We start from the raw sequence: 13,144 nt of genomic DNA on the forward strand, positions 1-13,144 counted from the left end.
TATAGAATTGCTCTTATATGTTATCTGTAAACAAGAAAAAGAGAACAGTTAAGACTGGAAAGGGGATTTGGAGTACAGGGAGTGGAATACAATGACAGCACACTGATTTTTTTTTATTATTTTTTATTTTTTTAAATTATTATTTTTTCCTCTTAAAAATCTACTTGCCTGCATTAGGTTGCAGACTTTGCTGGAATGACTTTGATATCATTGTTTGTTCTTATCACAGCCCCATTGACAAGTCCCTGTGGCTTTGCCTGGGCTGTGTTTTGCACACACATCTTTCCATGCTGCTGAGTACTCTCCTTCCCCTGTTCCAACGTTGGGTGCAGGATTTAAATAATTTCCCTTACCTGTGTGTTTTGTCCGCTCTGCTCCCAATTCCCCAGGTGTTTGCTGCAATGATTCTTTGTTTCCTTTGATTTACCTGTTGGGAGGTTATAAAAATGTTCAGTGCAAGCCAGTCCTCCAAAGCCCAGTTCCTCGACAAAGCCCGCCAGGCGCGGGAGGAGCGCAGGGAGCTGAAGGAGAGGGAACGTGCTGCCGTCCAGGTCCAGGCTTTGATCAGGAGATTTCTCTGTAGATGCCGCCTGCAGAGAGAGATAAGGTGTGAAATTTTACCTTCCACGCTTTGCTTTGCTCTTATCTGGAGAGGTGTGCTTGGTTTTTTAACTACCAATGCTCATTTTTCCTGCTTTCCCAGGAGAGAAGTGGAGGATTTCTTTGAGGCAAATGAATCTGGCTCAAGCAAAAGAAGTGCTCTTTCTATCTTCAGAATTGCTAGGAAACTGCTGTTTGTATTTAATCGTAAAGAGGACAAGGAGGTAAGGCTGCTCCTCTGACATGCTTATCTTCTTTTGAGGACATATTTTAACATGTTGAATATGTTTAATTAGTTATCTAGTGATCATGTAGGCGCCTCCAATGTACTTTGGCTTTAGAAATGTGATCTCTGTCTCCCTAGTCCTTCTTGGAGTGATCTCTCTGTAGGATTGAAGCTGAAGAACCCTTGAATTTTTTAGTAGCATTTCCATATTCAGGGCTTAGTTTAACAAATGTTTTTCCTGGTGATGATGCCAACTTCAGTAATTGAGTAATTAATCAAAAATCATTGCCTTATGATTTTTGTCAGCTGCATCAGTTCCCCAGGCAGGTACGTTGTGGCAAGCTCACAAAGAACTGTCCAGGCACAGTGTGGTGTGCAGGCTGTTGTATCATAACGGCTCTTCTGACCATGCCCTGAATTTGTGGTTTCAGAGTGAAGCCCTTTGCTGTAGTGGTTATGAAATGATTATATTTGCCCCAGGAAACCATGAGGGCTAATTATAAGGAAAACAGTTGGAAAATGAAAGGCTGTATTTAAATTGTAGCAGCAATGGGTGACTTTTTTTTTTCAATCTCTGTTCCATCGAAATCTTCTTCTGTTGATGATGGTGCAAGTTCTGCACATGCAGTTTTCTGTATTTACAGCATAAAAAAAAAAAGTGTATATTGCACACAAATTTTTTAAGTGCCTGACATCCATTTGAAGTTCTGCATTAGAGTGATTTGGTGCATTGCTAAAATATGTCTGTTCTACTTCCTCTTCTCCTTCCTTTTCCATCAGCAAGTCAGTCCCTGGCTGGGCTGAGGACTAGGCTGTGCTTGTTTCCACTCTGTTTCTGGACACCACTCTTGGTTAGGATAACCACAGCAGCCAGTTCTGTAGCTCAGAATGGCTTTTTAACTTGCAAATACAATTGAATTGAAATAACAATTAAGGAGTTGTGGATGTGATCTCCCAAGCTCTGCTGAGAGCCATGATGGTGAGGAGTTTGGGACACACTTGTTAGCATGAAGCTCTTCTAGCTGAACCCCAACAAGAAGATGCTTTTCTGGGTTTCAGCCCCTGCTGTCGAGGGAGGCAGTTTCTCAGGGAAGGCTGAGAGATTCCTGAGAGCACTGTGTTCAAGGAGGGAACTCTTCTGCGTGGCTGTAGCATGACATGTAGGTGTGCTCTCAGGGAAGGAGCCATCAGCACTGTCTGTAGGGAGTGTGTTTGGAACATTTGTTTTGGTACAGAGCTATCTTGCTCCCTCTGCTGAGCTGTTCCTAGTGTTTTTCCAGAATATCCCTTCCTGTAGTTAGAACTAATGCCACCTTTTTGTTTTTCTTTTTTTTTTATTCCCCCCCCAGAGGTTTGAAAAGCTGTGCCGTTGTATTCTGAATAGTATGGATGTTGAGAACGAGCCCAAGGTCAGCAGGATGCTCTTTTTTTTTGTTTGGGGGTGGGAGGTTCATTTGTTGTTGGTTTGGGGTTTTTTTTTTTTTAATTCTATGTGTGGGCATTTATGTTGGTGACATCTGAATTTGTAGCTTTCAAAAGCCCCTGAGCACTGCTGAGATTCCACGATCAAAGTTTGGACAAGTTCTTTTAGTATTATCCTCTGCTATTTTTACTCTCTATACAGCTATAGGAGTTAAAAGGAAATTTCCTTCTGTGGTGGGTGATATGCTTTGACCTGTAAATTCTGGGGGGGGGAAGTAACTTGGTTCTGCTGCTGGTTTGAGCAGGGCACTGAGGAGGTTGTTCTGTTACAAAGCTCCTGGCAATGTATTCTGCTAGCCTGTAGCACAAATACTACTCGCTGCTCCCGTGTGTATCCTGCCTTCCTCAGGTCTGGTATGTATCACTGGCACTCTCCAAGGATCTTACGCTCTTATGGATCAAACAAATCAAAGACATTTTGTGGTTTTGCTGTGAATTTCTCAAGCAGCTCAAGGTAAATATTTTCTTTGTGTTTTGTCTCCCTGCATGTAACAGTTCTGTAGTGTGGCACTGAGCTAATTTGATTTATTAATGTTGGTGTTTGTTATCACAGCCTGACATCTTACAAGACTCCAGACTGGTCAATTTGCACCTCACAATGCTTGTCACCTTCACAGACACTTCGACGTGGAAAATCCTTCGGGGAAAAGGTTGGTGCATCCAATTCAATACTTTAAGCCACTGATCTGGGATTTGCTGTTAAAATCTACTGAATGCTGTTTCTGCACCTTTTCTTCTCCCCGTGCTTACCACAAAGATTCATTACACTACTGTGCTTGCACAAAGCATAGAATGGGCAGCAAGGATTCCCTTGAGATTAGACAGGCTATTTCCCTTAGAACAGCAACAGTTACAACGTTTTTATAATGCTCCAAAATCTCACACATAAGAAGTGTTCAGAGGATAATGGAATGTGGCTTTAGCTCTGGGCTTTTGTAGGAAATACACATGGAAAAGGTAGACAAGTAGCATGAGGAAATATGACTCTTATACCTTAAGACTTGATGTGAAATGCTGCTAAAGTGGTGGTCTTGGGTGTAGGGACAAGGACTTTGTGCACGAAGGGCTTAGGAACTGACAAACTGTTTTATAGTTTGTAAGGAAGTGGAAGTTTGTAAGAATGGAGCAGTGATGCTGTTTTAGTAACACCAGTGTTTTAACCTGGAAGGTGAATCCCTGAGGCCTGCCATGAACCACATCTGTGCAAACATCATGGGACATCTCAATCAGAAGGGATTTTATTCTGTACTGCAGGTCAGTCTCGTGCTGATACAGTTGTGTCTTCTCTTTATTCAAAACAAGCCCCAGTCCTCTGCTATGGTCCTTGTTCTGAGGAAGCTTTTCTGATCTCTGTGGTGTGTCAGGGAGAAGCTGGTTGTGGAACACTGGTTATTTGTGAATGGACATATTTTTCTTCAAAGCACTTGAGACCAAATACACCGTTTCCTCTTTGCCACTCTTGCTGACTCTAAATCCTACTTAATCCTCTCGTAATGAGATGGACAGGGAGGACTCTTGAATATTTTTCCAAACTTTGCCGCTACCTTTTGTATGAATTTGGTTTGTTTACTGTTCTGGAGGGGAAAGGAATTGATGTCATTTTTCTTAATCTTTTAAATAAGAATGATATTACCAGGCAGCTATGAGCCTTGCCTGATAATTTTAAAAGGCCTGGGAACCCTGAGTACAGCTCCTAGAGAAATGGGTACTGTGGAGTGTCTGATTTGATTTCAGTTTCTGTTGTGCCATTACTAACCTGAAGCTCTTCTAGTTGTGCCAAATGACTTGTAGTAACTGGTTTTTAGGTTTCTTTGGTGTTTTTCTTTTCTGAAAATAAACATAATGTCTTTCACGAGTAGTCATAATCTTTTTCTGAGTACCGGAGGGGGTTTTTAATTTTTGTTGGGTTGTTGGTTTTTTTTATTCCAGATTTTACTAACTAATGGCTTGGCAAGATCCAGACCTTCCTTGTCCAAAGGCTCTTTAACTGCCATCTTCTCTCTTGCTTTGCGGTAAGGCAGCCGGTGCTGCTGGGGGTGGGATGCAGCTCAAGTTGTCTTTATTGTGTTTTTGAAGACTTCTCATTCTGCTGGTCTCTTTGTGCCATTGGGAGTATCATCCTGATGAAAGAAGCTGCTTTAGGCAAATAACTCACTTTACTGTCATCCTTTTTCAGATCAGGATGCTCTTAAGTCAGTAGTTAGTGTTGGTATGAGCCTGGGCTTTGGAGTGCAACTCCACTTTAGCGTCCAGCATCTGTGTTTCTCTGTTGAACCATCAGAAGGGGTTGGAGTTCTCTAGATAACTGTGGTTGTGCCTCTTCACGATGAACTGCTGATGCAGGTGTACCTGTTATTCAATTTGCAGAGGTGAAGTTTGTCCCTGAAAGAACTGCTGGTTGCAGGTCTTTCTAAGGATTCAGTCTGTCTTCTTTAAAAAAAGGAAAATACACTGTTACCCTGACCTCATGTCTCCTCATTGTGTAAATCCACAGCCAGTAATGAGCATTCTTTTAAGACTTCAGTGGTTAATTGTGTGCCACTTCCCTTCTCTGGCTGTCACTGCTGGGATGATGAGGTGGTGATATTCAGTAAGGTAGTAGTGAATGTCCTTGAATATGTCACTTAACATCTTCCTAAAGAAAACAACTGTTTAATTACTGACTTCATGGTAGTGGGAGAAGAGGAACTTGGGAGATGAACCGCAGAACAGTTAGAGTGCTCTGGGTGGTGTGGGTGTGCTGTGTAAAAATACAGCACGCTGTGAACTGTTTGGCTCATATTCCTTTGAGTCATAAGCAACTTTGTGAGCTTGCAGTGATAACAGAAGTGTAAATGAATGTTCTTTTTCCAGTGATGATTCTTGACAAGTTAGAATCAGCAGCCAGTTCTGACTGGCTCGGTTAAAGACTGCTTCTTACTTTGCTGGGTCAAGTTTCTTGCACTGAAGTTTTCTTCTCTCTGTAGCCCTGTGGTTGCTGCACAGTTTTCAGACAATCTGTTGAGGTCGTTTCTGATCCATATCATGTCTGTGCCTGCTATAATGACTCATCTTGCTACTCTAACACCTGAGGTAAGTGGGTGATGTAATAGAACTAAAAATCCACTGAATAAGGCCACTTGTTATTCTGTTTTATCAGCTCTTGGAACAGAGCATTGGCATTTCTCTCTTTGCCAGTTTCAGCTCTCTGTTGTGGAAGTGCTTGATCCTTACAACCCTCCAGATACTCTGGGTTTCTAATACCACAGACATTATTAACACCAGTTGGAATGATGGGCTTAACTGCCCTAAAATAAATAAATAACTAAAATTCAAATAAAGCTGGAATTTTTGCATGTCCTTATTCTTCCATTTGTGTAAACATAGAGCCAAAGCAAAAATCAGTCAGGTGCACAGCAGAGGATCTGTGATGGTAACTAGTAGGCTGTCCACGAATCTAATTTGTGACTTCTCCTCTCTGTAGCTTGGTGCAGACAGGCAAGTTTTGTGCCAAATGGGTGTTCTGTATTCTTGCAGAGAGACAGTTGCAAAGGTCTGTCTACAACTAGAATGTGGCCTCTTCACCATAAGGTTTTTTATTTCCTAGACCAGCTTCCTGTCAAACACTTAATCCCTCAGTGCCACAGTCTCAACTTGCTTCATTGTTTGAAGAGAAAAGGCAGTCCGAATTGCTGGTGGCAGGTCAGGGGTGGTTGTTCAGTGTGGTGCTTCTCAGCCTCACTGGCAGTTCAATTCTGTCTTTCAGCGTCTGGCAGTGATAGAATCTCACGATCTTTTCCGCAAGTTCATCCTATTTTTAAGTCGTGAAGCACAATGCCGAGATGTCTGCGTGTGCCTAGAAGGAAGTCACACTCTTTGTTTGTTAGGTGAGCACCTGTAACACCTTTTTTTACTGTGCTTGGAAGAGAGTCTTGAGTCAGATCTTCTTTTCCCATGGGTCAGAGCTGCTTCCAACTCATCCTTTTTTTTAAATTGTTATTTAGATAGTTTCTAAATGTAGAAAGTGTTGGTGGGATACAGATGAGAAGGTGGCCAAAGTGACACACCACCTCAGTGGTTGATGTGTGCTGGACATGGCTTGCTGCAGGGCAGCCTCTAATAGTTACTCTTCACAGAAATCCTCTCCTGAACTTTGAAAGGGATGCGAGTTCATTTTGTCTGTCGTGTCTGTTACCACTGTCCCACAGCATCTATTTGGTTTTTAAGTCTTGCTGTGCTGATCATTCCACCAGGTAATCTTGTGTACCTGGGCTCACTGAATGATAAAGTTCTCGAGGAGGAGACGGCTCATTTTGTGGGTGTGCTCATTCACATGCTCTCCTACTGCCAGAAGTATGTTTCACAAAAGAAATCCAACCTCACTCACTGGCATCCTGTTCTGGGCTGGTTTTCACAGACGGTGGATTATGGGTAAGTGAGGAGGACCTCATGGTGGTAGGTGATTAAGTCTTTTTAATTTTTTTTCCTTTTTTTGTGTGCTGCAATGTGTTTGATGTTTTGAGATGGAGTGTGACCCTATTCAGAACAATTACTCAGATATTTCAGGTTATATCTGCACGATATAAACTGCTGCATTCATATGCAGACTGTTAGATGAGGAAATTATTTTAATTTAGTTAGACTGGTAAACAGTGGCCCTACTGGTACAGGATCTATGTATCTGCTCTTCCTCTAAGGTCCATCTGTAGGGTGGGTGCATGCTCTGAATGTATCCAAGTGTCACTGTCTGGTGTTTTGTTCCAGCCTGCCTTCTAACATGTCTCTTTGACTTGACTTTTTAGATTGAATGAGTCCATGCCTCTGCTGACAAAGCAACTGCAGCACCTCTGGGGAGTTCACATGATCCGCATCCTCTTCAGTGATGTGCTCAGCAAGAAATTGCTGGAGAATCAGGAAATAGCTCAGCTGCCAACACAGCCAGTTTCCCCTCAGAACAGCCTTCCTATGAAGAGTCAGTTCTAGAGGGTTGCTTTATTTCGTGTGTTTGTGTGTGTGTGTACACGTGTCTTTCTCTCTCCCAGACTCACAGAGCTTTGATTTTTCCACTTATGCTAAAAGCTTTGAGTAATTACTTGCAGCAGCTGCTGCTGGGATATGTTCTCTCCTATTTGTAATTCCTGCTCAGAATGCCTCTGTGACCTGGGGCAAGTCTCTTACTTTGGTGCTGTGAAAATATTTGCTTATTTTAGCAGGTTTTTTCCCTTGTTTCTCAAGTAGCTGAAGTGTTTACTGCATAACTTAATACTTCCCAAGGCAAGGTGGAGGTCAGCTTCCCAGGTGACAAGCAAGGTGGACCTCTGATGCGTGGTGATTGCTCAGAAGAGTATTTGGGATAAGATAGCTGTAATCTAGCTATTTTCTAGCTGCTGCCTGTAGCACTAGGTCCTGTGGTCATTAGTTACTGTAGTTCTGGTAAGGTTTTAAGCTCTAGAGTAATGCCCCCACTGAAATATTCTTCTGCAGTGCTAGCAGCTGTGCAGTGTTCTGCCAGACAAGTCCACCAAAACCTCCTGTCTGTGGAGTGACTTAGCCTGGTTAAAATCCTCTTTGTTGCGTGGCTGCCAAGTAGCTAAGAGTAAGAAATGATTTGGAATAGCTTTTCTGTCTCCTGAGCCAATGTCTCATGTGCTTCTCTGTCACCAGACCTTTTCAAGAGAGCTTTCCAGAAGTCTGCATCTGTCCGCAACATTCTCAAGCCTATTGGGGGCAAGCGGGTGGACTCAGCAGAAGTGCAGAAGGTCTGCAGTATCTGTGTCCTGTACCAAACCACACTCACAACACTAACACAGATCCGTCTGCAGATCCTCACAGGTCAGGACACATCTGTGCTTTTCAAATCACTTACAATGTGGAGGAAAAAAAAAAAATAGATTTTTCTTATTAAATTCTGTTGACTTGTTGGTAGTTTTATTACTGACAACAGTTTATTGACTGGCTGGGTGGAAGGCTTGTTCCATCCTGAATCATGCGTCTGATCAATAACATTCATCACTTCTTTATCAAGCATTAACCCTCCAGAATACAAATTGAAGCAAATTTTCCTATAATGAAACCTTGCTTGCTCCATATCAAGCTGAAGACTGAGTCAGTGTTTTTCAGAAGCCTAGCAATATTAATCTTGATGTGGTGCAAACACTGAATGCTTTCATACATCTTAAGAACAAATTACCTGTCTTAAGAGTGGATGGAGGAGGAGATAAGCACTGTTTTGGTCTAGCAGCTAGAGCAGAGTCCAGAGCCTTAGATGCTTTGTTTGTGGCTATAGTGGTGACCACAGGTACAGCCCTGTTCTTTGTGTTCTCATTTCTGAGGTGGCTGTAATGGGGATTGGGTCACAGGAATTAATTATTTTCTAAAGCTGCAAAATACTTAGCAGGAAAGGGCTTCAGGTGTGCAAATGATTAATACCTTGTTAACAGCTTTTTTTCTGCTTCCCTGGTGATTGTACATCTCCTGTTAATAGGGACAGAGCCAAATGTGATGCTTATGCTCCCTTCAAGTAAAGTGTTGCTTTGCAAAAGGATCTTCCAGCTCTAAGTCACATTCGTCTCTTTGGGCCTGTGTGAACAAGCTTTACTGAGTCTGCTTTATATTTCTCCATTGCTAGGACTCACTTACCTGGATGATCTGTTGCCCAAATTATGGGCCTTCATCTGTGAGCTGGGACCACAGGGCGGGTTAAAACTCTTCTTGGAGTGCTTGAATAACGATACTGAGGAATCCAAGAGGCTGCTGGCCATGCTGATGCTCTTCTGTGACTGCTCCCGTCACCTTATCACGTAGGTAGCAAGCAGAAGGTGCTCTCTAGATTTGTAACCTGAAGCTGTTGTGTTCCTTAAGTTTCAAGAGGAAACGTTAAGGTCTTGCTGCTTTGCATAAAGGTAACTAGGCCAAGTGAAGCAGCAAGCTTTTCAGACAGAGTCCTGAGAAACAAAGGACTTCAAAAAGACTTTCCCCCTCAGCAGTATACAGCTGGCTGAACTGGTAACAAAATATTACAGCAGTGGCTAGGGAGAGGGAAGAAACATTTCTTCTGTTGCTTATGGGCAAGAATTGTGTCAAACGCTTCAGAGAGTCCAGGTAAGCTTTGAGGAACAATGTTATAATACTGCTGCAAGAAAAGCTCCCCAGCTTATGTGCTTCTGTTTACAGCTCCTTTGCTGTCTTGCTCACAGATTTACACAACACAAAGCATGGGAGATGGGGTGAAAAATAGCCTTTGCTGGTCAGTAGAGACAGTTTTTTTTTAGCTTGAATGATGAAAAGAGTTTTCCTGGGGCTGGGTGCGAAGGTCCTTTTAACTATGAAATACTGGCTTTGCTTGTATCTCAGACCTTTCATACTGTCTTCTGTTAGGATCAGATATTGATCAAAATCAATAAATAAGATTTAGTTGTTTATGCCTTTAGATCCTCATGGGTGTCAGTTGTCATAGAAATAAGAGCTGCTGCTAAAGGATAATGTGGCTTTATGAAAATTTCAAAAGGGAATTAAATTTACACTGGTGCATTTGCATTTGTTTTCTCTGTTAGGATTCTTGATGACATCGAAGTCTATGAAGAGCAGATTTCATTCAAACTGGAAGAGCTTGTCACCATCTCATCTTTTCTGAATTCCTTTGTATTTAAGATGATCTGGGATGGAATTGTAGGTACGTGCTTTTAGTAGCTTGAGTTGAGGTCACTGTCAGAACAACGAACAGCACTAATTTAGAAATTTAAAGCTTCTGCTAATTATTAGTTTGCACAAAAAAAACCCATACTACGTTATGTGACATGAGAACGTCCCAAACTTTTGGTGTCCAGTTGCTACTGTCGTGCTTGGCACCAAATACAGTGCACTTTTTCTATTTCCAATAAGAATTTGTGTAACAGACACGATGGGTGTGTTGTTTTTTGCCAGAGACTAAGTTTAGCCTGACTGGGCCGTGTGTTAGACAAGAATGTATGATATAGTGCTCTGACAAAGCAGAGCAGGCTTGCAAGGGTCTCTGCAGATACCTGGTGCTGATCTCTGTGCTGCTGTGATTTGGCAGTTAGATGAGAGTCCGTTTCTGTCACGATGGCTCAGTTGGATCTGGCTGAGGTGGCTTTGATGTGACTGAGAGTTTTTTCAGTTTGATCAAAGAACCAACTGTCTGTCTTCTGGGAGGCACAAAATCTCTCCCTTCCTTCTGAAGGCGGTGGAGGTGAGGAGATGTACACCTCTCCTCTGTTAGCATGGGGCAGATGATCAACATGTGCCTGGATGTTGCTGCTTTGTTCCTTTTGTTCAGAGAATGCCAGAGGGGAGACCCTGGAGCTGTTTCATTCTGTCCATGGCTGGCTCATGGTCTTGTATGAAAGGGACTGCCGCAGGCGCTTTGCTCCTGAGGACCACTGGTTACGCAAGTAAGTGTCCAGCTCCAGGCAAGGGTCATGTGCAGCCCTGTGCTTGTCCCACTGCACCAGTTCCCCTCTGGGTGGCTGGTTTGGGATCCCTTAGTTTAAATTGAGTGCACTGGTGAGATCAAGGTCAGACCCGCTCCCTGTGTTTGCATTTAAGGACACCCATCCCATTGTGCTTCTCTTCTGTGGTGTCAGGATTAGCTGCTGCTCATGGGAGGTGATGCTTTGAAAACTGACTCAGCACCCAACAGCTTGAGTGTGTCTGGCATTCTTAGATGTGTACACCTGAGCACTTAAGTTGTCTTTGAAATTGTTACAGGTTTCCTCTCTCTCCTACCCCCAGCTATTTACCACACCTGGGCATTTCTCAGGGATCTCTGAATCTGTGCCTTTCTTTGTAAGGGACCTCAAACCCAGCGTGCTCTTCCAGGAGCTGGACAAGGACAAGAAAAGAGCCCAGCTGCTCCTGCAGTACATCCCGCACGTCATTCCCCACAAGAACGTGAGTGGGACAGGGGCAGAGGATGGAGGCTGAAAAGCCAGTGGCCTGGGGTGGAAGGGACATGCACCTTGAGCATTTTGTGATGTGGAGCTTGTGATTGCAATGCCAGTTAAACAAAAGTCTTCTCTTTCCCCACAACTCTCCCCAGTATATTTCTTCTAAACTGTCTTGGTTTCTTTCACTGAGAGAGAATTTGTGTGGACAGTTGCACAGAGTCACCTGGCAGAGCTTGATGTGGCTCTGGAGAAAGTCTTTATGCAGGAAGCAGAGTGACCTTTTGCAGGTAGCAAACCTTGCAGAGGTGACAGATTTTTGTGTGGTGATAGGAAAGGTACATTTATTTCCAGTATTGTCAGTTCCCTGTCCCTCCCAAAGCAGAGCTTCAAGGATTTTTCTGTCCCACTGGGGAACAAGAAGGCAGATCCCACTGTTTCTAGTGGGTGGTGACAATGGCATCATTGGGCCTAACTGGGAACAGGACAACCAAGAGCTAATTCTGGGCATGTGTCAGGAGCATCAGAAAGCCCTGCTGCACTGCAGGATGAGGATCTTTGTGGATGAAGACTTACACTTGTTTCCTTTTTAAGAGAGTGCTGCTTTTCCGAAATATGGTTACAAAGGAGAAGGAGAAGCTTGGGCTGGTTGAAACCAGCTCTGCATCACCTCATGTCACACACATCACAATCCGCCGCTCACGTATGCTGGAGGTGAGTGACCTGGCTTGCAGAAATCAACCAACGAGCCAGTAACTTGACCTGACAAGAATGGGGTGTGAATATGTTTTTATCTTCTCTGTGGGTGCTGAGGGGCCCAGTGCCAGTTCTGTCTGCGTGATGGGAAGTGCTGGAGCTCAGCTGAGTGCAGACTGCTACAAACCTGGAGATTTGACTGGGAAAAATGCTGATCTTTTTGGACACAAAATTCAATGACACATGCAGATACCTGTGGTGTATCTGTCTCCTGTCCCTGCTGCGTGGGTGTTTCATGTATCTTCCTGCAGTATGATTGTCCTCTGGCTCTTCTGGTCTGTGTAGGATGGATATGAACAGCTACGGCAGCTCTCCCAGAATGCCATGAAGGGAGTGATCAGAGTGAAGTTTGTGAATGATCTGGGTGTTGATGAGGCTGGTATTGATCAAGATGGTGTCTTCAAAGAGTTTCTGGAAGAGATAATAAAGAAAGTGTTTGACCCAGCACTCAACTTGTTCAAGGTATGACACAGGGCTGCAGATGCTGGCTGTGATGACCATTGCAAAGAGAAAGACTTGCTCACTGCACTGTTATCTCTGTCTGTGTGCAGACAACCAGTGGTGATGAGAGGCTCTATCCATCCCCCACATCCTACATTCACGAGAACTACCTACAGCTCTTTGAGTTTGTGGGGAAGATGCTTGGGAAGGCTGTGTATGAGGTGAGCCAAATGTGTATTGGTTGTTGTCACTGTTGGTATAGCAGTGTTCAGATGTGGTTCTGTGATGGTGCCCCTTGCCTTGAGAGCATCTGTCGTGTGCTTGGGGAGGTGTTACTGAAGAGATTAGTTTGAAGAAAATCACTTAGATAAAGATCCTGATGGTAGAGCAGTCTGGCACTTCTTCAGGCAAGTATTAAAAATAATCTTGGAGGTGAACCTTGGGACATACCTTGGTTATTCTTCTTGTTGCTGGGAAAACTAGCTGGAATAATCTGTTATTTTGGTGATACACATTACAAGCATCCATTTGTTGATACCTTACTTAAAGGGACTTGTGGCTAAAAGGAGGATGGGATGACAGAAGAACCCTCTCCATGTAAGGTAGTTCTTTTAAAGAAAACATGGAGTTCCACTGTTGCCTTTTCACACTTGCTCCACTAATTAATGGATTTTAGGAGGATGTGGTTTTCTTAGCTGATTTCAGTGATCTGCAAGCCTCGGAGGTACCAAAGATGTTGCACAGAACAAGTGTTCAG

At 43.4% G+C, this 13,144-nt stretch overlaps 1 protein-coding gene across 1 annotated transcript in view; it reads left to right on the forward strand.

Annotated features, from left to right (window-relative positions):
* Positions 1–385: 385 nt before the first annotated feature.
* The window catches only part of UBE3B (ubiquitin protein ligase E3B), a 20,100-nt gene continuing 7,341 nt past the window's right edge, over positions 386–13,144 (forward strand). Inside the window, exons 1-19 of the mRNA XM_010177319.2 lie at positions 386–607; positions 704–824; positions 2,176–2,235; positions 2,658–2,762; positions 2,862–2,958; positions 3,477–3,562; positions 4,238–4,320; positions 5,275–5,380; positions 6,054–6,174; positions 6,541–6,718; positions 7,090–7,259; positions 7,952–8,119; positions 8,916–9,087; positions 9,841–9,959; positions 10,584–10,698; positions 11,098–11,197; positions 11,785–11,904; positions 12,232–12,408; positions 12,498–12,627. Coding sequence (XP_010175621.1) covers positions 447–607; positions 704–824; positions 2,176–2,235; positions 2,658–2,762; positions 2,862–2,958; positions 3,477–3,562; positions 4,238–4,320; positions 5,275–5,380; positions 6,054–6,174; positions 6,541–6,718; positions 7,090–7,259; positions 7,952–8,119; positions 8,916–9,087; positions 9,841–9,959; positions 10,584–10,698; positions 11,098–11,197; positions 11,785–11,904; positions 12,232–12,408; positions 12,498–12,627 — 2,389 coding nt within the window. The 5' untranslated portion in view covers positions 386–446. The remainder of the gene's footprint in view (positions 608–703; positions 825–2,175; positions 2,236–2,657; positions 2,763–2,861; positions 2,959–3,476; positions 3,563–4,237; positions 4,321–5,274; positions 5,381–6,053; positions 6,175–6,540; positions 6,719–7,089; positions 7,260–7,951; positions 8,120–8,915; positions 9,088–9,840; positions 9,960–10,583; positions 10,699–11,097; positions 11,198–11,784; positions 11,905–12,231; positions 12,409–12,497; positions 12,628–13,144) is intronic.

The sequence above is a fragment of the Antrostomus carolinensis genome, unplaced genomic scaffold (assembly GCF_000700745.2).
Source record: "Antrostomus carolinensis isolate BGI_N321 unplaced genomic scaffold, ASM70074v2 scaffold13401, whole genome shotgun sequence".
Classification (NCBI taxonomy): Eukaryota; Metazoa; Chordata; class Aves; order Caprimulgiformes; family Caprimulgidae; genus Antrostomus; species Antrostomus carolinensis.